This window comes from Carassius carassius, chromosome 14, assembly GCF_963082965.1.
Source record: "Carassius carassius chromosome 14, fCarCar2.1, whole genome shotgun sequence".
NCBI classification, from domain to species: domain Eukaryota; kingdom Metazoa; phylum Chordata; class Actinopteri; order Cypriniformes; family Cyprinidae; genus Carassius; species Carassius carassius.
In genome coordinates, this window is record NC_081768.1 from 25,514,354 (window position 1) to 25,539,161 (window position 24,808).

The window sequence follows — 24,808 nt, forward strand, 5'->3', positions numbered from 1 at the left end:
ACGTATCTGATCAATGTACGTATAGCCTAAAAAACGTATGAATTATACAATATATGCAAAGTGGCCAAAGTTTTTTTTTTTTTTTTTAGCTTTACAGGTTTGTCATCATATTATATGTGAAACCTTGTGAGGTCAATGAATTTCATTTTCCTCACGATTAGTTAGTACTCATTCCCTTGTATTATTTTATTAGCTATTAATTGTCTGAAACGTCTCTGTTGCGCGCTTGGATAAGGCAACTCTTTAAATAAAGAGATACACGATTATTTGAATATTCACACACTTCAAAGTTGACAAGCACTTGAAACACGCTGTAAGAGCATTATAACCAGGCAGTGGCAAGATCAAGAAAAAGTTAGTAGCCTGCTGATTTATCCCAGCGCGTCTTACCCATTCCCGATAGTCTTGTAACTTTGAGGCAGTTGTCAGGAGTGGAGATGGCAGGGTTCACTGCTGACTGGCCCCTGGTCGCAGATTGCTGCGGGGGGATATAAAGGATGACCTCCGTTTGACTTCTGAACCACAGCGGCTTGCTGATTTCAATAGCGACTTAGAAAGATTCAAATGAATAACAAATATTGAGGCAGAATGTAATAAACATCCAAATGACTTGATGCGTTCCAACACGTTCTTGTTTTCAGGATTAGGACTAAAATAAATTTCTGTTAGATGGAGTTGTCGATTTATTCAGAGGCCCTTTCTTCTAAAAATAGGCATTTTTTTATATGCCATTTTATACTTAATTTACTATGCACTGTGTACTTTGTACATATTTCCCTAATTATATTTGAATTAACAACATATATTAAGTTATATAAAATATTATTAAGCACACTCAACCCCATTGCACAGTTGTACAAATGTTGCCATTGATGCAGAGATATGCTTTATCTTTTTTTATTTGACAATGCACCAGGCGCACAGTTCAATTTTCTCGGTAAACAGCCGGACTTGTTTTTAAACTCCCAATTTAATTTCACCTCCATAGATTCACATCTCTTTCTAAGCCCAAATTATCCGAAATGATGGCATTAACTCACTGATGCGTGCTGCAATCTGCTGACCCTCACTAAAAGGCAACCTAAACAGTGAAAGTCCTTGCCCTCATTGTGCTCTATAGCGTGCTTTTATAGATGCTAATTGAAGGAACTTAATTACTTTATAATGCTATTCTGGTACTGTGACAGCAGTTAAGCGTTTGGGAAAGCACAGCTTTCATGTCATCCCGTTTGCTTCTCACATAATTGAGACAGACTCAAAACTAATGTTGAGATCACAGACATCAATAAAACACTTGAGTTAAATAACAACTAACTCTAATAAATGTTAAATCTACAACACATACTCTATTGAAATTAAAAGAATAATTTAGATAAACTAAAACCTTATTGTCATAGTACGTGTACCTGAAAAAGACATTACCCTACTTACCTATTTAACGCGAGCGTGTTTATCTGTTGTACGGCGTCGGGTTGGGCATGTTCTATCTGTTGCATGAATCCTCCTTTCATTTGTGTTTAAGTCCACATCAGATCCCTCGCCCGCGTTTCTCGCAGCCTTCGTTTGCCGAGCGCTTTGGGGATTTGATAGTCATTTCTTGCCTGTAATGTGCGCGGTGGATCCGCTGCTCTTCCGCGGGGAGCGAGGGTTGTGTGATGCTCACGGCAGCTGATAAGACACTGTTCCTTGCGTTAATCGCTTCTGATCGATGACACATACTCCTCAGAAAAACTTCACACACCTTGTCACCGGGTCAGTTGTATTGCCCACAAAGGTGCACTTCAGCCTAACAGTCAGTGTGTGTCTAAAGCCTCTTATTCAGCTATTTAATTAGAGCATTTTATGAAATGTGTATTAGGCTATTTATATCAACAGAGAGGTTCCTTTATTTAGGCAGGTGTATTTTAAATTTACCAGAACACAAACCACTTCTCCAAATTGTAAATCTGAATATTTTGCACTGTAGAGACTGACACTGAACCTACTGGAATGCCTGTTAAAAGTTCTATCCACGATTTGGAGTGATTAGAATAGGGATATGATGACACGAAAGAGTTCTGGTCAGAGGAAACAAAACAAAACAAACAAACAAACAAAATATCATTGTAGCCTTACAATCTCAAATACAATCTCTGTTTTCATTTTAACTACAAAATAAATAAGTAAATATACATTCACATTTAAATGTTACAAATTATTATTATCTTTTCTCAGTGAGTAGGCTATTATGTGTGTGTGTGTGTGTGTGTGTGTGTGTGTGTGTGTGTGTGTGTGTGTGTGTGTGTGTGTGTGTGTGTGTGTGTGTGTGTGTGTGTAAAGGGAGAGAGAGTAGCATTAGAACGAAACAGAATACAAAGACTGCATTTTCCCTCCAGATTACAATATTTTCATTCCACCCTTTCTTCATTTATGGAAGCATATCGACCGATAAATTAATGATTGATCATTCTTTGAACCAATAGACGACTTGATTCACTGTAGCACGCTTTCATTGGACACTGCACCAAACTCCTTAGATCCTACAGTAAGTGGATGAGCCCATTCACAAATGGCGGGGGTGTTTTGGCTGAGAGCGCACGCAGCACTGATGAAGCGCAGCATATGCTGTTTCTGAATGATGTTTGTGTCAAATGTAAAGCACACAGGCATATGGTAAAATACAATATTTCGTATTATTAGTGCAGTTCAATTCTACAGGCTTCCGCGTAAAACACGGGCGCGCGGGAAAACCTCATTACGCACACTGAACATGGTTTCCAAGTTTCAGGACTATTGTAAATAACGCTCTCCCATTTGGATACTCTGATCAAGAAGTGATATTAAACAGTGTGTCAACAGTGACCTGCTGTGAAAGAGCCCACTTTCCATATGTAGCTATATTTAAAGCATTGTTTTCATATAGCTAAACACCTACATGACTTTATATATTGCGTGTCTTGGCACGCATAACGAGCGCAGTGCAACCTAGAGCTCGGTTCATGTTGAATCGTGATAGTAGTGTTCTGCGCTTTTCTGCGTCCCACACATCTCACCCCCCTGCTTTGGTCGGAACTTGATGTGGCCCATCGCATTGTGCAAGACGCGACCTGTTATGGCCACCACTACTTCCGGGTTTCAGCAGTCTGGTCCAGATTCAGCTGCTGAGCCGCGTTCAACACACACTCACTGTACACAAACGGGGAAAGGCTGCTCGCAGCATCGATCGTGGCTCCTTTAAGAAAAACTAAGCCAGAATTATCAGCCCACCTCCTCTAGATCTCATTTAGAAGCTATTGCATAAAAAATCAACTCAGGAGCCGAGACTGATCAAAGAAACGAGAGAGAGCTTCATTTTTGTGCATTCGAGTAGTATTCTCGTTAGGGGTGCTAACCAGTGGAAGCGCGCGGAGGATCATCATTCATTCAGCACTTTGACAAGCTCGCGTTTGATTGATTGACAGCCGGAGTGGCAAAAAGCCATGAGATGCGCTAGTTTTGTTTGAGGGGCTATTTTCATACTGCTTCGGAAAAGAAGATTTTGCTCGATCCTTGTCGCTATCCACGGGAGAGAAGGCGAAGGCGAAGGGGACCTATTCGCTGAACGCGTCTGGCTGAACTTGTGGTGAAGGACTGGCGTCATCGCTCGCTTGAAAGAGGCAGTTGGATTTTTGGGGAAACATATCCCACGTTTGGAATTTGCGTGCTTCTTTCCTATCCACCCTGGCCTCATAGGGGATATATTTTTGATTAAAGGAAGCCGAGGGAGTGTGGAGGGCGATGGCGCAGAGGGTACGTATCCCGAAAGTTTTCTTCGACTCCGTGTTGTTGAATGCAGTTGGAAATTCTGAAACGTGGCCGATGACATTCAGACTCGCAGTCAAACTTTCTCTTCTTTTGCGTGCTTGTTGTGTTGTAACTTTCAACTTTACATCGCTCACATGCATGCATGTGTCTTAGTTTTGAGACACTAAAACGTTTTTTAACAGAACACTCTCTAATTACGTTTGACAGGGAGCAATTTCAAATGTGTTAAACCATAGTTTTTCTATATGCACTGCATTTGTTTGCAAGTTTCTTTAGTATAGTCATGGGGACAAAAAAAAAAACCTTTAAAACTATTGGAATAGTTCAACTCTAAAAACTAAAAGTTATTACAATACATGTTATGAATATTACATTGTTCAGGAATATTATTAAGGAGTTCAACAAATTCAACTCTTGTTTGCGTATTTTATATAAAATAGTCTTATTTTCAGACAGCATTCCAATGATACATAGGCTAGTTGTGCGCTTTAACTCGTAAAGTTGACATTTACGGGTTGGACACTTTTTCTTTGCATTTGTAATCAAATGTAAACAGCCACACAGAAGATTTCATCGCAACTTTCCGACCTTTTGCTTTTGATGGGGAAAGTACAACAGCACCCTGCTGTCTTGCTTACACTCTCTAGATTTAGATTTTAAACGAGTTATGGTCTCGTCATCTTACTTTCCCTACAATATCATGAAACTTATAATAATAATAATGATAAATTCTCAATGTCACTGATTATTTTAATTAAACTAATCAAATATTACATTGAACTGTTAGGCTCGACTGGACAATGTAAATTAGTGTTTAATTAGACTAATCCAAAAAGTGCTACGTGTGTTAATATTGAACTAGTTTATAATGAATTTAGTTTGACAACAGTAGGGTATAATAACCTATATAATACACAGTTATTACATGCAAATGACATTACTTATTATTTCAGTTGCATTTGTAAAAATAAAAAAAATCACAAAAAGTGGCACAACACACCAATGCTCAGTCGTGAGATATGTATATATATATATATATATATATATATATATATTGTGTGTGTGTGTGTGTGTGTGTGTGATGATCTCAATAAAGCTCTAGCTCAGTACTCCATGCTAGTGTGTCCGACGCTGTATACTAAGTCTGTATGTTTCTGTTTCTGTATACTAAGTCTGTTTTTGAAAAAGTTAATTTATTATTATTATATTTTTTTTATTTAGTGTTAAAAGCACAAGATAGTCTGCTTGTACATTTGATATATTTATTTACTTTGTAATACCAGAAAAAAGTGTTTTAATTTCCCAAAAGCCATACTGTTTTGTCCGAGAATATTCGATTTATATTGTTTTAGTGTTTTTTTTTTCCTATGAATATATTGTGTAAGAGGTAAAAGTGAAACATGGGAATGTTGCCCTTCGTGTGTGTGTGCAGTACGAAGATATAACTCACTATGGGATGGACGGAGTAGGAATCCCGAGCACGATGTACGGGGACCCGCACGCCGCCAGATCCATGCAGGCTGTTCACCTGAACCACGGGCCCCAGCTCCACTCCCACCAGTACCCGCACACAGCCCACACCAACGCCATGCCGCCTGGCATGGGCTCATCCGTCAATGACGCTCTAAAAAGAGATAAAGACTCCATTTACGGGTACGTGTAGATAGCCAAGACATATTCTTTATGATTAACACATTATTTGACCTGTAATAGTTTCTGTAAAACATACTGGAGACTTAAGGCGTCATACATGTTTAATCTTTTTACAAGTTACTTTTTTTTTTTCTAAAAGTTTTCCCCTTTCCCTTTTATATTATTTATATTTGTTCATTTTGCCTTACTTTTTGACAGCGTGTTATTATTAATATTAGTTTGTTTTAAAAATCTTACTAATATTTAGTTTTAAACTTCAAAATTAAAGTTGATAAATACTAAAAAAAAAAAAAAGTTTAAATAAAAAAGATAAAGTTTATGTTTAAGCTTTTAAACTTTTGTTTAAACTTCAGGCCTAGTTATTAGTTAAATGGATAGAATATATTTTTGGACAGCTGCGCAAAGTGATTACCGTGAAAATTACAACGAACACTCTCACAAAACCATAAAGGATATTTTCCACATAGATCATAAAATGTGCAAACATAGCTGTATGTGCGGAGCTACTGCTTGAGCACAATGGTTCTCATCACAGCGCTGTATATAAAGGTTGTTGTCGTTTAATACAGCGATTTATACGCAGAACATGCCATATAACTTACTCTCATTCATTATGAATTAGATACGTCCCTAAACATTTACACAAGATATAGGCCCTCTATTTAAACCATGGTTAAATTGTATGCTTGGCCTAGACTCAACGTGAGCGTTTCTTAGATGCTGTGACCTCGTAGCCCACTGTTTATATTGACTTCTGTCTTCGATAATACGTGCAGGAATCTAAGTTACATGTGATCCGACACAGTATTTAACACAAGTAAAAAGCTCGTTATAATGTAAGTGACAACACAATAATCGACATAAACGTACGAGTAAACATTTCATATCTATATGATTGTGGCGCAGTGGAAGGCTACGCACGTACTTTTGATTGGCGACGAATTAAAAAGAGTTAATTAGCCTAAATCTAAATTTCTCAGATGCAAATTAGACTGTTCTAATGCTTTCAGTAGAGACGTGTACACTGTCTCTACTGAAAACTCTTGTAAACTCTTATAAAATGTCATGTGCTAATCCAGAGCTTTCCCCGCACTGACCTCTGTGTTTTTTATTCCAGGCACCCGCTGTTCCCACTTCTAGCACTGATTTTTGAGAAATGTGAATTAGCCACTTGCACACCTCGAGAGCCCGGTGTGGCTGGGGGAGATGTGTGTTCATCAGAGTCTTTCAATGAGGATATAGCAGTGTTTGCAAAACAGGTCAGAAACAGTTTTATGGCGCAAAAAGTTTTTGCATAATTTGTTGTGCAGTTGCTGCATTGACTAGGTGTCTGTAACTTTAAATAATAATAATCACAAAAAAAAAGAAAAAAAGAAAAAGAAAAAACGCGGGCTAATTATTATTTTTTTTTAAGATTTTTTTTTTCTCTCTCTCACAATTTTTAATTATTTACATGCATATCGTCTCAGATTCGAGCAGAAAAGCCGCTATTTTCATCAAATCCCGAGCTGGATAATTTGGTGAGTGCAAATTATTATCCTTGTTATTTTGCCTCCAAGAGTTTTAATGTATAACTTTCATAAAATATTCAGACAGTGTTCCTTAGACAGAATTGTCTGATTTCTTGATGGCATTGCTATTTGTTATGGATATTTTTTATCCATATGTAATCCATGAGTTCTTTCTGTTGTCGGAGGACACACGTCGCTCTCATTAAAACATGGATTAAAGTCATAATTTATCCATAAATGAAGTATAATTTGACTTAATTGCAGTGCATTGTCTAGAAAGTGATCTCAAGTCACAAATGATCCAAAATGTCATAAATCACTTCATTTGTTTGAAACTGTCTTGGGCCTGTTTATTTCGTCGCATTTAAAGTGAACTTTTTTCTTCATTGTCAATTTTCCCCCAGATGATACAAGCCATTCAAGTTTTACGGTTTCATCTTTTGGAGCTCGAAAAGGTAATCAAAGTTTACCACAATTGGCCGCTCCTCTCTTCAAACCTATGGGCCTCATCTGCATAAATGTATTTTTCCTGGTCTGTTGTAATTAGTGTCAAAATCAATCACGCTGCCTATTTCTCCTCCGAGTTTAATTACAATGCAACCTGCTACCACGGCCACAGATATTTCATAGCAGTAATTTCAATGTTTCTCTGCATGCTGTGCCACCTAACGTAGCCGGTAAAGCTTTTTGTACACGTATTCTATTATACTGACTATCGTTATTCCGAAATACAGTCGACCACGTTGATGGCACGTTTTGCGCGCTTATCTGATATCAGCACTACACTTTGGAGGAATTTTATCAACACATGTTTCCACGTCGAGAGTAGGGCTATCAAGTGATTTATCGCCAAACCATATAGTTTTACACTATTGAATACACTGGCTCCAAATCTCCAGATATTTGCATGAGCCTCAAGGGTTATGTGTGTTGAGATAACACGGGCGAAGCTATAGTTTGAGCATTCAGATAAAAAGGAAGAATTCTCCCCTCGCCACTGAATGTCATCCACCATATTATTCCCTTTTAAAGAGGCGGTAATGAAATAACTAGACGAAATTAAACAGTTTACCTTAAATGTCAGTCAAGCAGGTCATCTCTCTAATGGCCACAACCCCGGGAGCAGATGAATTTTACACGGGTGTTGAATACGGCGTAGCCCGTGAGTCGTCTTGTCAGTGTCAATTTTCGGCGATATCTCTATTTTCAGAGGGAGTAAAGTTATTTCAAATTCTGGATGCGTCTGATAGCTATCAGAGAAGGCCACTGGGAAAGGTTTTCCATGTCAATAGGAGTTCTGGATGCACTTGTCAGTTCGCTGTGATGACCCTTTGTGATTCCACCCCCCCCCCCCTCCTTGCTTCCCTTGTATCTATAGGTACATGAACTTTGTGACAATTTCTGTCATCGGTACATCAGCTGTTTGAAGGGAAAGATGCCCATCGACTTGGTTATAGACGACAGAGAAGGAGGATCAAAATCAGACAGCGAAGATATTACAAGATCATCGGGGGCCCTTGATCAGGTACGTGCAGGAGTCCATTTCTTTTCTGGCCATTCAGCTCGTCTTTTGGGTCACTTTCTCTGCCTCGCCGTTATTTGCATATACGATCAAGGCTTTTAAATTCCATCGGATTGAAAAATTTGGAATAATGTGGCCCATTATTGCTTCATTACGGTTTGATCCCGGAACTGACCCGAGGAGATTAGCTCGTGAAAGCATTGCCATAAACTTGACCTGTCTCTTGTCGATTTTAATTTAGTCCTTTCCCTCTTCTTTTCTCTCGCCCGCCTTTTTTTTAACCAAACCAAACAGTTGGGGTATCTGTGGTATCTATAACTATCGAGAACCAAATGGAGACATATCTATAGTAGACATTTAGAGATTTGGTGCTTTGGTTTTCTGCTGTTGTTCACGCTTCATTAGTTGCCTTGTCAGTGTTTTTGCTCAGACGAGTGCGCGCGCAGTGTTCTGCTCTCAGCCTTTTGAACAGCAGAAGCAGCGCTATTGCTCGTGTTTGAGCAGTACTGTGCCATACAGTATTTTGTGTTTATAGGAAAATGTGTGGAATCATGTTCCTCTGTGCCTTTTTAATATGCGGCAGCTCATTCTTGTCCTTAGGATCCTTTGACGTCGTTCAACTCTAACGCACTTTCAATTCAACTTTTACACGTTCTTCAATGCTTTCATCCGGACACGCTGCGTACTATTTAAATAGCCTATATATTTGAAATATAATGATATAAGATGCATGAGAGATAATTCTTTCAAATAAATAAATAAATGAGTGGTCATATTAAGGGGATTAGCAGGATCACCAGTATAACAAGTAATGAAGCGATTGGGCTAAATAATTTAAATCCGTCATCTTCCATATGGCTGAGTGATCGAATAAAGCATTGACCAGTCGTAGCTTTCCAATGACTGCGTCGGCCACCAGTTTATATCTGAGGGAGAGAAAACCCTTTCCCATTCATTACCGAACAGAGACTCCAATAAAATGACATATGGCTGTTTCAGTCTTTTCTACCTCGGCTGTGTTAATGGTTATGTTAATGAGCGGATCTGTACAGATAATGCATCTAATTCAAAGCGAGCATTAAACAGCATAATGTCAATTTTGTTTATCGGAGAGCACGTGTCATTATTTTTGATTAAATGCATTATTGAGAAAAGATGAATTTAAGCGATAAAAATAAATTAGGCTTGTATGAAGACCCCTGGGTACGTAGCTTGATAAGAGCAATGTATGCTTTGCTGAAAGTCACGAATACAGTTCTTTAATTGACTTTAAAATAAAGACATGCCCTATTTATTTATTTATTTATTTATTTTTCTTGACGCTTAACACCTAAATATTAGGGTTAGTGTGAAGTAGCCTATTTACGTCTTCGTGAAAGTCTGATTGCCCAATGTAAGCTGACTTTTTAGAAGTTTGCTAATGCGAGGTAGAATCTGTTTTTGTTTTAATATGAATCCTAAAAAATGCCTCTGGTTAGAAAGATACTTATTTAAATTTTAAAGAGGTTTTACACTTAAATAAAAGTATATTTAAAATAAGTTTAAACTAGATGCGTATGGGCGGTTTTTGATTAACAGCTACAGAGTTAAAGCTTGACTTTAGGTCCTATATGTATTTTACATCTCTCTCTCTCACTCTTTTTTTTTTTTTTTTGTGGTTACATTTCTGAGTTTGCTAGGCGGTGACATCCCTAACGAATTTGCGTCGCTCATGCATTATCTCGTTCCATATGTATTTTTAATATATGCCCTCGGGCATAAAGTTGAATTGGACTGAAAAAAAAAATCTCCTTTGTGCAAATTCTCAACAATGTTAACAAGAGGGAGAGAGGCGGTTCATTTATTCAAAGGCCAATTTATTCCAGCAGGAATAGGCCTACTGCAGCATAAGAAAATCAGAAATATACATAGAATTGATTAAACTCCGTGGTCCAGCGCTGTGCTGTGTTTTCGTCCTCCGTGCAGCGAAGCATCGTATCAATAATGTCTCAACTCCAGCTTAGCATTGTTTTGCAAGTATCGAGTGAAGAGAAAGAGGGGCAGAGCTAAAGGGTGAAAAAGTCAGAGCCTCTCTCTCTCTCTCTCTCTCTCTCTCTCTCTCTCTCTCTCTCTCTCTCTCTCTCTCTCTCTCTCTCTCTCTCTCTCTCTCTCTCTCTCTCTCTCTGTCTCTGGTGAATGCGGCCCAGCCAGTTCGGATCACGTTGTTTTCCTCGAACTGCGCTGATAAACGCGCGGCCATATGAGCCTCAGGTGCCATACGAGCGGAGGGACTAGTTAGCAGCTAGTTAACCCCTTCACTGCGGTCTACATTCTGGAGAATCTTGTCCAAGTTGTTGGTTGTTTGACAGCTACCACGTCACATTAAGTAATTACCACACTACAGGGGAAAAAGTAATTTTACATGTATAAGAATCTAGTATTAAGTATAGTATAATATTAAACAATATGAGCGCTACTGTAGTGTGTAAATATATAGGCCTAGGCTACATATATAATGGTTAAACTTTTTAAAACTATGTTTCAAACTATGTTTCATACTGGAATACTTATAAGATAACAAGGTCGAACAGCCTTCACGTGTATTTTTGTATAATGTATAATTCTAGGCTTTGTGTTTTATTGACTTGTTGGATAAGTTTGGTTGGACTGGTAAAAACACTAAAATACTAAAAACTAAAATATTACTATCACTAACAAAACAAATAAATGCATACAAAACTCTAAAATGGTTTATGTGATGGTAGTGACAAGAGAACTGACAGTCATTCTTTGTAATAAAACATTAATTTAATTGAGATTATAAATGAACTAGAATTATTAAATTAAAAATATAATATGTTCTTAGGAATTAGTACGAAATAGAATGTTCCTGATTAAACACTTTTTATGCATTTTTTTATCAAGAAGACAAAAAGAAAGTATGAAAAGTTATCTTAAAAGAATTTGAGTTCTTTTCTTTCCTTATTCTTCCATTTTCTCTCCTTTTCTTTCATTTTCTTTTCTTTCATTTTCTTTTTCAATCTAAAAAAGTTATCCTAGATTAAAGTGATTAAAGAATCACTATTATTTGAACTTCTTACAATTCTGTTACAATTCTGAAAATAAAAAGTGTGCTGTGTTACAGAACTAAGTGAAATTAGTCATGAATGATTGATTTTGATACAACATTTACCAACAAATACATGAAATGTCATCAGAGTAATGCCTTTATCTTTTGTTTAGACATGTTTATTGCCTTCTTGTGCCTCAGTGCAAAGCAGGCTAATTTGTGTTCTGATTGGCTGGCTCATGGTAACTTGTTTATGACGTATTTGCTCTGTGCTGACGCTCACTGAAGGCAAAGTAAAGACTCTGAATGCATTTCCATGGGCTGCAGCGTTTGCACAGTTGTCTTTAATTGCAGCGAGGCACTGCCATTTGCTAATGAACTCAACGCCATGAAAACCTCCGCAGTGCTTAAGACTTCAGTACTCGAGGGCTCTTTAGATTATTCCATGCGGCCTGAAGAGGGGATGAAATAATTGAAATGCTGAATAGTTTCTCTGTTTGCAGTTTCCTTTCTGTTTTGTTCAGGGCCAATTTAAAAACTAAGGGTGTTATTACAGAGTAAGCTATGTTATTAATGTATTGCATAGAGGCCACCCAGTAGTTATGTTGTTTTTGTGCTTAATAATTTGTGATACAAAATATAACTTTGCATGATTATATATATATATATATATATATATATATATATATATATATATATATATATATATATATGTGTGTGTACTGTATTTTGTAAGATGCTCAGCTTTTAGTGAATGAGAATATATGGACCTGTTTTAAAGGTTTGCATAAATAATGTCACTGTTTCCCTGTCATGAGAGATTCTTTTAGTTGTTGTTATATCCTCACTGTTGAATGTATCACTTGTGTTCAAGAAAAACATCTTTTTGCACTTTTGAATGAGACCTGTGCGTACATCATTTTTATTTACTATGTTTTTAGTGAAGTTATATTTCACGTGCTTTTGTTTTTGTTGTGAACCAAAAGTGTAGATTATTTGCTTCTTTTGATAGTCCACTAGTTAGGCGATGTTGAAATTACACTGTGCTATAATCAATAGTCTTTGTTAAAAAGAGTAGTTAACTTAATGCGTAATGCCTGATTTCAATTTAACTGATCGAAGTAACCACAATTTGATATTCCCGTGCCACTAAAATAGTCACATGTCCGTTCTTTATATCACTTGTTGAATCGTTGACAGCAGCCAACAGTTAAAGAACTTCAAGATAAAGAACGAAGGATCTCACCTTCTCATTACTTTAAAGAGGTGCTCTGAGTTTATGAGATTGTTTAAAAATTTAGCCGTATATATATATATATATATATATATGTATACTATTTATAAGCATATAATGTTGCTTGTGTGTAACGTTCCCCCGAAATGATACGTTTTCCATAGTTAAACTTTTTTGCAATTCCATACTAACAGAATGGTCAACATTGCATTTTTTTTTTTTTTTAATTAAGCTTGAGGATCAAACTATGAATCGTTTTTAAACCAGTGATGTGAAAGCTACTGTAATTAAAGGAGATGTGTGATTATCTTACAGTGCCATTAAGGGTGACTCTACTGGTTTTTAAGCGAAATCTCACCCACAGGCCATTTAAAAGATTTCACTTTCTCTGTAGACCACATCCAGGAAGATTTTTTTTTTCCAGCAATTATTCCCCCCTCCCCAATTTTGCTCCATTTTTCTTTTGTAAGATTTTTAAAGGGGATCAAACTGTTCTAGCATTCACCCTCCCTTTTTTTGTTTCCGTGCATGCCATTACCACATCCATTCATTTAAGAAGCATTCATGTTTTTGCACAAAGTTGAACCAACAGCCACGTGGTTTGTTATCAACATTGAGGATCTCAGCCTTATCAACAAGCCAGAGTAAACAAATAAACAAGTGTCCTGAACAGATTTAGTTTTTGGTTGCAATCCACTGGGCAATGTTCATGTGTGAATCTTGTGCTTCCCAAGTATTTCCCAGCAGAGCTTGAGTATTTTAGTGAGCTTGTTCAAGTGTCCTTGCTAATCTTGTTTGATGAGGCATATAAAAACTCTCTCTTTTTCTCGCTCTCTGTGTGTGTGTGTGTCTCTCTCTCAGTCCATTTTGTTGTGCTATCTAGATAAAGCCAAAACCAAAAATAGTACAATGTTACACTGGTGGGTCTGTGTTAAAAAAAAAAAAAAAAGGAATGAGAGAGAGCAGTCACTGTGGCATGAAATTGTAAACATATACTGTTTATGAGTTTTCTTTCCCCTGTGAAGTCTACAGTAACCTGAAACATTTTGCTTTATTATTATAAATGAATTGGAAGCCCAATATTCTTTGCATGAGTGCGTGTATAATGTGCAGAGAAAGAGAGCTTCCATCTAAGACCCAACACAATGAAAATGCAATGAATTGGAATGCCTCACCGATCATAGCAGAATCAGAATTTCCAGCAAGGAAAATCTTTTCATGGCGAATTAAGTGGTGGAGGAAGAAAATGGTAATGAAAAAAAAAAAAGGGAAAGGCACAGATGACAAACGCTGCTCCCTGGGCTACGCACTGCAGATTTAAGAACTTTAGCTAAAGCTATGCAGAATAGAATGTGGAAAATTGAATTTACTAAACAATTAAGCATTGAATTAATCTACATCCTGCACTTGAGAGAGAGAAGGACATGAGGAGGGAGAGAGAAAAGGAGCAATGGAAGAGAAAACATGTGGAGGGGGAGGGGATGAAGCCTCCCAAAAAAAAAAAAAAAAAAAGAAACACGACTGAATAAATCCTAGCTAGCTCATTAGAGGGACAGTGAATATATCAAGTGTGTTGTTGTGTGCAGCAGGACAGCATTCTCTCCGCCACGGCACTCATCTCTCCCGTAACCATCTGCATCCACACCGCCTCCACCCGCTGTTCATTTTGGCCCACATATTTACTCCTTCGCTTATGCGCCTGTGCGGTTTCCTCCGGGTGTCTGCTCGCTGGTGGATTGCTCTGCATTTTGGCCATTTTTTTTTTATTAATTAGCTGTTAGATCTGTGGTGGACAAGATTGTTGGGGCAGTTATAAATAGACTCGAGTGCACCCTGGAGATGTCACTCACCCTCAGCCGAGACCCTCCCCCAATCCCATGGGGCCGAGCGGCAGCCTCCCACAAGCCCCGCTTCTCTTTTGTTCAATTACAGTTAATGCAATAGTTTGCTATTTTCCTCATTCTAATTATATTTTCAAGTGGGATTTGTTGTGTTTTAAAAACATCCTTTTTACGTGTGGAGGCTCTGGGGTTCTTGGTCTCCAGGGTGCTGTACCATTCTTTTCCACAAAGCTCTGAATAAACAAGTTCCCTCCATTCTCTCTCTCTCTCTCTCTCTCTCTCTCTCTCTCTCTCTGTCTCTCTCTCTCTCTCTCTCTCTCCTTCTTTTACAAAGGGTTGTAGAAACTGGCAATTTCAGTTTTAACTGTTTGCTCCCTGGGCATGTGTTCTAGATTACCTCTTACGGCATACTTTTGGTATGCTGCAGAATACACCATTTTTTTTTCCTGGATATATATAAAAAAAAAAGCATATCTGTAGTGGCTGGCACTATTATGCTTGAAGTTTCTAGGAGACTTGTGGCAAGTCTATAAAATGCAGTTTGGAATGTTTCAAAATTTAGTATTTTATTTTTGGATTATTTGAAAATTTTATTTTATGGAGTGCTTTTAATTCAAAGTGTACCGTATAAATAAAAGAAGATTTTTTATTTTTTTTTTATTTTTATGATAAATTTAATTTCTTTTTCTTTCTTTCTTTTTTTTTTTTTTTTTTTTTTCTTTACATAATCATGTTTTTGCATATATGTATTAATAAACAATCTGTGGAGCAAAACCATTAATATATTTCCACAGAAATGGAAAGCAATTCATCTGCTTATGTAATATCTTGATTATATTTTCAGTACGAAAACAGTATTTTAACTATATTTAGCACATGTTTAAAATCCTGAGAACTGTGATGATTCGTTGCAAAACCTGCATTTAAAACACACACACAAAACAAAATAGTTTCTGGGCCTGCTATTGAGAGTTCTCATCTCTGATACGCATCTTTCAGAAAAGATGCTGCGGCCTTCATCTCATATTTTCCTTCCTCAGTTAATGTTACTTTTGTGGAGGTACCCAGTGATAAGAGGCAACATCTGATTTGTTCTATAGTACAAGTAGACACTGCATGGGGCTGAGTGTGTGCAGGCCCCAGCTCGCCATTGTTCCGTCCACTTCTCTTTATCCCCATGTCTGCTCCATTTGCCAGATACCATCCGTCCAACAGCTGACACTTTCTCTCTATTATACACCTAAGCTTAATTGTCAATAGGATTTCTCAGTTTTATTTTCTTCCTCCTTTTCCCAATCTGAAGGTGAATGGTTTTTATTTGATTTCATTTTGATTTGCTAGGTCAGCGAACAGCCACACAAGCACACACTTATACCCTCCCTCGCGCTGAGATATAAGAGTGGTGACTGACTGGCTCTTGTTGTATTCAGAGATCTCGTGTGTGAATGGTCGGGCATGCACATCTTAGCTGCTATTGCTAATTCTTCTTTCTTTGTTTTTATATTTCATTTCTGGGCTATGGATATCCTGTCACTGGTAATACAATGTTTTTTTTTTTTTTTTACTTGCAGTTTAGTGTGTGTTTCTTTAAAATAGTGCAATTTTGCATTCTGCTCTGTGAAATGAGAAACGTGGATAAGGAAGCCAGCGACTGGGTGGTGTCATTAGAATGCTCAATGACAGGGTTTGGTTCAATCGTTCTTTTAAACTGTGCAGCACTGAATTGTCGTGTGAGGTTGTAGGGCCTGGAAAGAGGATGAAAAACAATAAAATGAGGAACATCTGATAAAGCCAGCTGTCTTTGTAGCATGGGACTGTAGCCTGTGTGTGTTTCTCTGTGATCTGATGCCTGATTGTGTGCCTTATTCCCTCTCTGTCTCTCTCTTCCTTTCCGCACAGACTTCATGGAACAGAGACCATGACGATGCAGCTTCTACACGCTCCGGAGGAACACCAGGACCATCCAGCGGAGGACACACATCGCACAGTGGTGACAACAGCAGCGAACAAGGTAAGGATCTGAGACACCCTATGATGCATATGAAAGGGATAATTTACAGTCGTTAATAGTTACTTATCAGTTAAATAAATAAAAGGTCAAGGGATATTGATTTGAGTTTATTAAAGAGACCACAGAGTGATAGGACAGAAACTAGGACAGTTAGGTAGAAGTTATGCACAATATTTGATTGAAGCATCGACCAATCAGAGTCAAGTATTCTAGAGAGCAGTGTAGTAAGTATGCTTCTATGGAAATGTCACTGACTGTGCAGATGTGTCCAGCTTACCATCTGAAGCCAAGCATGTGTATGGAGAGAGTTAAAGCAGATGTTTAGGCTGCTGCTGGCTGGTCATGTGGCGTAGGTCCATCAGCTGGTTGTGATAAGACTGCATTAATGAACCTTCCTCTGGGCCCATCTGGACAAAGTGTCTGAAGAAAGCCACTGGCGATGACAGTCTAACAAAAGAGCTTTTACACTGATGCAGCTTTTATGCATTCTGTTACATTCCAGATTAAAATTCTGGAACTTTCAAAGATAAATGAAATATTCTTAAAAAAAAAAAAACTCTTGGGTATTTTCTTGATAGGATTTCTCTCTCAACGGAATGAAAGCTAACGAAAGCCAACTTCACTTAAACTGTAAACTAAGTCATCTACTATTTGGCACTGTGATTGGCTAGTTCTGTGGTTTAGCCAATGAAAACCAGTGTGGGAGTTGCCGGATGGAAGGGTGGAGGAGGGTTTCAAACAAACTGTAGGCAAAAAGCAACTTCATTTATTATTGAATGGCATGTCAAGGCTGCCGTTTGAGGGCTGCACAGCCAGCAGGCAAAGCAGGATGAGAGCAGAAAGGACCACATTATGTTCCAGATGACTGAGCAACGATTTATATACCAGCGCCGGTTTTCTCCCTCCACAGAGAAGGAGAGCAATAAGAAAGAGGCCAACCCAGCCTAGTCGGTCAGATGACCAATGACTAATGGCCTGGTTGCTCACAACACTCTGATTGGATGCCTTAATGAGCACATTTTGTGCCGAGTTTGGGCTCCTGCTTTAGGTGACCTTTGCTCTTTATTGACCAAAGTGACACGTAATTTTTCACATACTTCCAATTATCGCCAGGCTTTTAATGTTCACCCCCTCCTTCCTCCCCTCATGTTCCCTCACCCTGGTGTTTTGGATGAGTGTTTGTTGTGTCGTATGCTAGTGGGAGGAGGCTGAGCTATGAACCTAGACGTATGCTGAGTGCGTTCAGGGTGAACAAATGTCCCAAACACCTCAGCCCCTTCAGTCTTATTCACACCAGTGAAGGTTTAGTGGAAGTATTATGCTAATGTGGGTTAATTGCTGATTGTGTAAAGCAGTGCTGCTAACCGTATTAGCATGTTCTGTAAGGAGTGACTTCATAATCCCAATAAGACTATTATTCTGCTGTTGGCCAAGAAACTCCTGCCAATATGTCCCCAACTGGTCCCCTCACTCGTGCTCAGACTCCCACCCCCCTGTATTGCGCTTCTTTCTATGTGCTTATGCTTTATAATTAGCATTAACGAGCTATCTATGTTACAAATATCTGTACAACTTCTGTATAAATGCTCTTGTTGCTACTGCACTGTTCCTGCATCTTTAAAACCAAAGAACGTCAGTGAATGAAATGAGAATGGCTTCTATGCAGAAACAGCATCGTAACAAACATGGATACGCCTTCGAACTGCATAGGAACATTGTACCCACATGCATAACATAGTACATCTGTAACCCATCAATGTAGAGATTGGCACCATAGCTGAGTGGCCATCCGCACCATGTTTTCCATACCGCACCTAAATAGCTTCTCAGTATGACTGAGGACAGCATTTTCCTTGTTCGTGATTCTGTACCCTTCAAAGTGTGAGTGTCCCCTTAAGGGGGGAGGATAAAATCCACTCCTCCCTCTCTGCGATCACAGAAACTTTCTTAGCGGAGTCCAGCAGAGACTCAGGCAGGCCCATCTCTAATTAGACCCCGTTTATTAGTGTAGTTTGCTTGTATGCACCCGCCTTTGTTTAACAGCCGCCCTCTCGGGGGACATCTTCTTGCATTGTATCTTGAAGCCATCTTTTCTGAGCGTCCACCCTCAGTGGGTAAAAAGAAAACAAATCATTATTATGGCCTGTATTGCTCACTCTGGACTCTTGGCAAGGCCAGTGCCCACCCAGATTAAAAGAGACACCCTTGGGGTGCAGCAGGATCGCATGCGATATGAACCTCTACCAAAAAGGGGCAGGGCATGTGGAAAATGACATGCTCTCACATACGCAGATATCATGCTGAGTGTTTTGAAAGGCTTTGGGTTTCCTCTGCCTCATCAAAGGGTCTGGGAACAAGGTGATGACTACAGGAGTCAGATATGTATCAGCAATTACCAGGACCCATTTGCAAAAGGCCCCATGTGTGCCAAGTCAAATAGTTCCTGTGAGGCTCTTGTTATTGTCTGCATAAATTTACATGCAGAGCCGTGGACTCCAAAACTGTACTGCAGTAAGACTGTGGGAGCTCCAGCAAGTCACTCAAAGCGAGTTAAGAAGTTCATTTACTTCGACCGAACTCATCAGGAATGACTATTGACGAATGGGACCATTCGGCTGCGGTGTAAACAGGTCAATGTACAGTAAAACCAACTGAAATGTGTGAAAAATTCTTCTGCTGTAATGTTACATGGACTCGTCTGGTACTTTTGCTTGTGTCGAGAACAGCTGCAGCTAAACGTCATGCATCAAGCTGATCATTATTTTGTTGGATTGATTGTGGTGAGTGCTGTTGTCAACATTGACTTAATGGTCAGTTTGCTACTGGCCTGTGTGAAGGTCAGTCTGAGTGAGGGCTCTCATTGGCTCCTGGCCACCATTTCTGGTCTGCGATTGGCTGGCATCTGAAACTGACCAGCAGACATGGCCTCGGAGAGGATGCCAACAAACCTTGAAGCCTGGATCCGCCCACAGAGCTCCCGTCTCATGTGTTTGTCAAAGTCACCCGTTAATTGCAACGATTGTCCAGCAGACTGGAAGAGCCCAGCCCCTTTCTCTCTCGCGCTTTCTTTCCATCTCTTGAGTGCCGCCTGCATGCCTTTGCATTTCTCATGTGCTATTTTCAGTGCTCTCCTCAATTGCTGAGTGCACTACAATGCCGATCACTTTCCTTTTTGGTTTTACAGCAGGGTCTTGGCTTTGTTTAGCTCAGTCACTTTGAGCTGTTAAGAGGACGCCTCTTCACTCGCTCACTGCTGTCTGGATGCCCTCGTTCTTTGACTTTGTTTTTTACCTTTAATCGTGCCTGGTGTGTGCGAGTGTTGTGCTTCAAAGAGTAATAGGAGCTCTATGTTGTCATTCAGGTGTAGTCAGTCAGTGGTTGTTCCTGCCTCACTAGATTCTCCTCTGTGCATGCAAAAGTGCTGCACACAGGAGGGGGAGGCTGAATACTCTCTGCGCTCCCTGTGTATCAGTGGCAGCACGTTGGTGGAGTAATCTGGTTAAATCAGAGGCATAATGGCTGATAAAAGGTGTGCGGTTTTTATAGTGCAGGGATCTAAGAGCAGCACCGGGCGGCCCGAGCAGCCCCTGCTGTTTTTCTCTCTCATTCACATCACACATCACATCATTCACACCCACAGAAGGAGCAGAGAAGAAAGAGAGAGGGGAAAGCATAGAGAAAGCAAGGGATCACAGGAAAGAGAGCAAGGTGCCAATTCCAGTAAGTGTTTGGAAATGCATGTGCTTGACAGGAAGTACAAAATCAAAGAGCAGTTTTTATTTCACACAACACATCATGTTCTCTCTTTCAAGCCCTTTTGCATGATCCTCTCATGAATTTCACATTGTGCCTGCAAATGGCTAAATTTAACCATTACGAGAAAGTCAAGGAGATGCCAGCCGGTGTCAGTGAGATGCACGAATTGAGCCATGTCCTCAAGAGCCACTCTGTAGTTTTGTTAGGTTACCCATGGGAAGGATCCAGCATGGCGAACCTAGGGGAATCTGAACGACTGGCGTGTTTATGACCCCACTGAATCTCAGTAGTGATGGCACAATCAACAAGCTACCACTTTTTTCTCTGAAAATAATCAGCACCAATTGTTTTATGAGCCCACTCCTGATAAGACTCTGTGTACGCACTGCGGTCCCATGGTGAAAAAAAGGGGAAATGCTGCCGGTTCCCAGACCAAGGGGCAGTTTGCCTTTGGGATTAGGATGATGTCCCTTGTCATGTGGGAAAAGGAGAGTGAAAAGTGAGTAAGTGCAAGCAAACAACCTGCCCCCCTCCTTTCCCCATATATCAGCTGTTTCTTCTGCTTTACTAATCATTGCCTTTAACTAGTATCCATAGCCTGATTGAGCACCTTGTCTCTGGTCAGATAATACTCATAAAGCTGGTATGATAAAGTGTCACTGTTGTGTTTGCTCTTCTGTTTGCTCTGGGATTTAACTATGCTGAAGTACTTCTCTTCTCTCCCCCCACCCATGATCATGTGAACTCTGGGAGATGACTGGCTATAGCACTGTTGACATCTTTCTCTTCTTCTATTCATTTTTTTTATTCTTTGATATGAAAGTTTGGTTTAATATGACAGTGCTGTATCTCTTCTTGTCATTTTGAAGTGGGCAATATCTGTGCCTCTAGTGGCACCTAAAAGAATTGCAAGTATTTAAACAATCCACAATTGTCTCAAGCTCTGATATGGGGCAGGACTGCTTGTTTATTCTAACAGTGGAAGACAGGGGAGTGTTTGAAACATGTCATAATTTTTGCAATTCTCTATGGTACCACTGGTAGTGCTGAAATTACACTCTTCACCTTTAAGGATGTTTAGCCCCAGGGAAAGGGGGTTTTCTGGTTGGACTTATTTGCTATGTGATGTTCAGTTTAAGTGGGAAGCAGATGTTAAATTTAGATCAAATGCTATAATTGTGGTGTGTTAATGATGTAGACACTTTGCATCTGTCTCCATGTGTACAGGAAGTCCTTCAAAACCAATCCTTTTTCTTGCCAAAACCAGATTTTTGGTGTTTGCTAAATATTCCCTTTACAGCCACTCACTGTCATCATCGCTCATCTGCTTGCACATTCTCAAACTTGTAATTCTTTTATCTCTTTTCTCTTTTCTTTAGTTGTTCTGGTTATAAGCATTACTGTAAGATCAGAGCAACTATAGAATTATGACATTGTCATTGATAGAATGATGATAATTATTCTATATTGCTAGCAAAAAGAGCTCTTTTTCTAATAAATACTTGAGATGTCCACTTCATTCATCATTGATTCGTCAGATGCATGGTCACTGTTAAGAGGGGTCATGTTATGTTTCGCAATTTATGTTGCCTTTCCTGATCTGCCTCTAATAGCTGGGAAACCCCTTTGCTCCGTCTGGAAAATCCCCATGCCGTGCCCCGTCATCTGATCTGTGCTGGAGAGGTTCATGTGAATTTGACAGAAATCAGTGCAGCTCATCACTGGCGTGTCACAACGCATTAAGTCTGCTGTAGAAGACTGGAGTGAACATTACTCAGCACGACTTGGGAGGAGCAGTGCGCACCCACCGGGCCACTATCAGATATGCACACATCCAACTTTTCAGGAAAGAGCTGATATAATCCAAAGAGATATGCTATCACAGCTTGGCTCACCTGATAGAGAGGGCAGGAAGGCCAAGGAGGGAGGTGAAGAGGAAGCAAAAAGAAGAGAGGGATGAAGGGGATCTTGGGAAGGGAGTCTGAAGAACAGTGAGCAACAGTAAACAAACAGGCTTTAACTCTTTGTTCATTAATGAAGTGCTCTTGTGTGGCTGTGTCACATGCACTCACCTTAGTTTATTTAGGGCTTTGATAAAGAGATTAGCTATCTCTTTTTGGGGTTATCCTCTGCCAAAAAGATGTCTCTTGTTGAGGATTATCTTCTACAATATCCCCACTGACTTATAGGAGCTATTCTAGTCAACAACGAAGAGCGCCTGATAGATTGCTTCCAAATAAAATTAGATTAAAAATATAAATCTTTCTGTAGCCATCGCAGGAAAAAAAACATTATCCCAACAGGATAATCCTCCAGTGAACTATAGGGATGTACATGCTCTCTCTAAGCAGGAGGCCAGTCTTTTTATTAGCGGTATCACAGTGGGTTCGAGTCCAGCTTAAAGCCACAAACTGTATTGTGCTAATTTTAGCCTCTAAAGAGGATGAGGATGAGATGCCTGCTGCTAGTTTGCCATATGCTGCCCTACCGATAATACTGCATGAGGAATATTTTCCTGCCGATAGCGACTGGGACTGTGCGTGTGAGGTCCTGGGACTGTTACAAAGATACGTGAGCTGTCCAGAAGAGATATGACGAAGAGATGCTTGGCAACGGATCAAAATGTACTGATTCTCTGACAGTTCGTTTATTCTGCCATATGTCATCTGCCTATTCAAATTCATTGACTTTCCCAGAGCATTGGTGTGTCAGCTGCTGTTTTTCCTGACATATAAATTTACCCCAATGAATAGTAATTTTTGTATACAACTTGAGACCAAATAATTAATTTTGGGCACATCAGAACTCCGTCACAAAGACCATTAATGCATGAAGCCTAACAAAGAACGAAGGAATTTACCAGGCCTGTTTGGTGGAAACTCCAGAAAGCCAATTTCATGCGAGCAAACACCACCAAAGCTCCATATTTGGGGAATTTGGCTTCCCTTGCACTGTGTGCTAAAGCTATTTGACCTTTGTATTTGTCACCAGAGACTTCTCACAGAGAAGGATTATTTGCTGGGGTGCTGGAGGTTTGGAGTGATGGTGGACGAAGGTGTGCAGATGGAGACCGGTGCAAAAAGCACAAGGGGGAGGGCTGTGTTAACAACAGGCCAAAAGCTTGACCCAGGACTGACCCTTACTAAACAATCCTCTCCCAGATCCCAGCCCTGTTCTTTTGACATGGATACCTGCTGAAGGGATTTAGGGGAAAAGATAAAGACCTCCTCAAGCGCTTTTTAAGATTTAAGGAGTGAAAGAGAGATAACAAACAAACAAAAGTGTGTATGCTTTTAGAGGGAGTGTATGTGTATGTGTATGGAGAGAGGGTGTGTTTGCCTTAATGTGTGCTTGAGAGAGAGTGAATACATGTGTGTGCAAGCATGCGTGCACGTGTTTTTTTTTTTTTTTTTTGCCAGAGGAAACCTGATCACCAGCCATGCCCTAGGAGCCCAAATGAGATAAAGAATGATAGGAACCAGAAAGATTCCCTGATTGATAACCAAAAATGCCAGAAAGGTCCCAAGAATTGTTCCTGCTCTTTGTGAACATATGTGTAAGTGCGTGTGTGTGTTTGGTTTCAATAGAGGACTGCACAGCCGAGATGTAATGGTATCGCCCACGTCAAGCCTCCCCTGCTTTGTAGCTGTCAGGAAGCAGACGTTCAGCCCAGCTCTGTTTCCGTCACTTCCAGCCCTGAGCCTTATCTCCCTAGTTCACCCCAAGCTGATAGAACTACAATTCCCCCACATTCCCTCTGCTCCACTTCCTGTGGCCTCAGCATGTCTGACGGGTGAAATTAAAACCTTTGTTAGATTGCATACAATATGTGTAGAATATGTGTAGGCATAATGGATATGCCACTTTGAATGAAAGACAGCATATGAAAGACAGAAATGCCCCCTGATGTTACAGTTCATCCTTGAATGACTTTTTTCCTATGTCTTTATTTTTCCTATGTCTGTATTCTTAACCATTACTCAGAACCTAGGGGTCAAGGTTTGGCTGTCAGTATGAGTCCTTTAACCCCTGCCGTAACTACACTATTTCTCTACTGAGAGCCAACCAACATAGGATTTATATTCTGATTGATATAGCCAGTATGTAAATCTATACAACAAACACACCTACACATATGTGTGTGTGTGTGTGGGCATGTTTCTGTGACATATCAGGACACAACTTTGTATAATGACATGGGTATGACACAGGTATTACAAGGAGAGGGTGACTTATAAGGACATAACCCATGTCCCCATTTTTCAAAATGCTTATAAACCATACAGAATCAGTTTTTTTTTGAGAAAGTAAAAATGCACAAAGTTCCCTGTGAGGGTTAGGGTTAGGTGTAGGGTTGGTGTAGGGCCATAGAATATACAGTTTGTACAGTATAAAAACCATTACGCCTATGGGATGTCCCCACTTTTCACAAAAAAAAACGTGTGTGT

At 39.6% G+C, this 24,808-nt stretch overlaps 1 protein-coding gene across 2 annotated transcripts in view; it reads left to right on the plus strand.

Moving 5' to 3' along the window:
- Positions 1-3,109: 3,109 nt before the first annotated feature.
- meis1b (Meis homeobox 1 b) overlaps positions 3,110-24,808 on the plus strand; it is a 62,654-nt gene continuing 40,955 nt past the window's right edge. Inside the window, exons 1-7 of one of the 2 annotated variants that reach the window (XM_059566771.1) lie at positions 3,110-3,768; positions 5,216-5,436; positions 6,554-6,695; positions 6,906-6,956; positions 7,352-7,402; positions 8,326-8,472; positions 16,493-16,604. In XM_059566771.1, coding sequence (XP_059422754.1) covers positions 3,757-3,768; positions 5,216-5,436; positions 6,554-6,695; positions 6,906-6,956; positions 7,352-7,402; positions 8,326-8,472; positions 16,493-16,604 — 736 coding nt within the window. In that variant the 5' untranslated portion in view covers positions 3,110-3,756. The remainder of the gene's footprint in view (positions 3,769-5,215; positions 5,437-6,553; positions 6,696-6,905; positions 6,957-7,351; positions 7,403-8,325; positions 8,473-16,492; positions 16,605-24,808) is intronic. The other variant, XM_059566772.1, reaches the window with a different exon arrangement.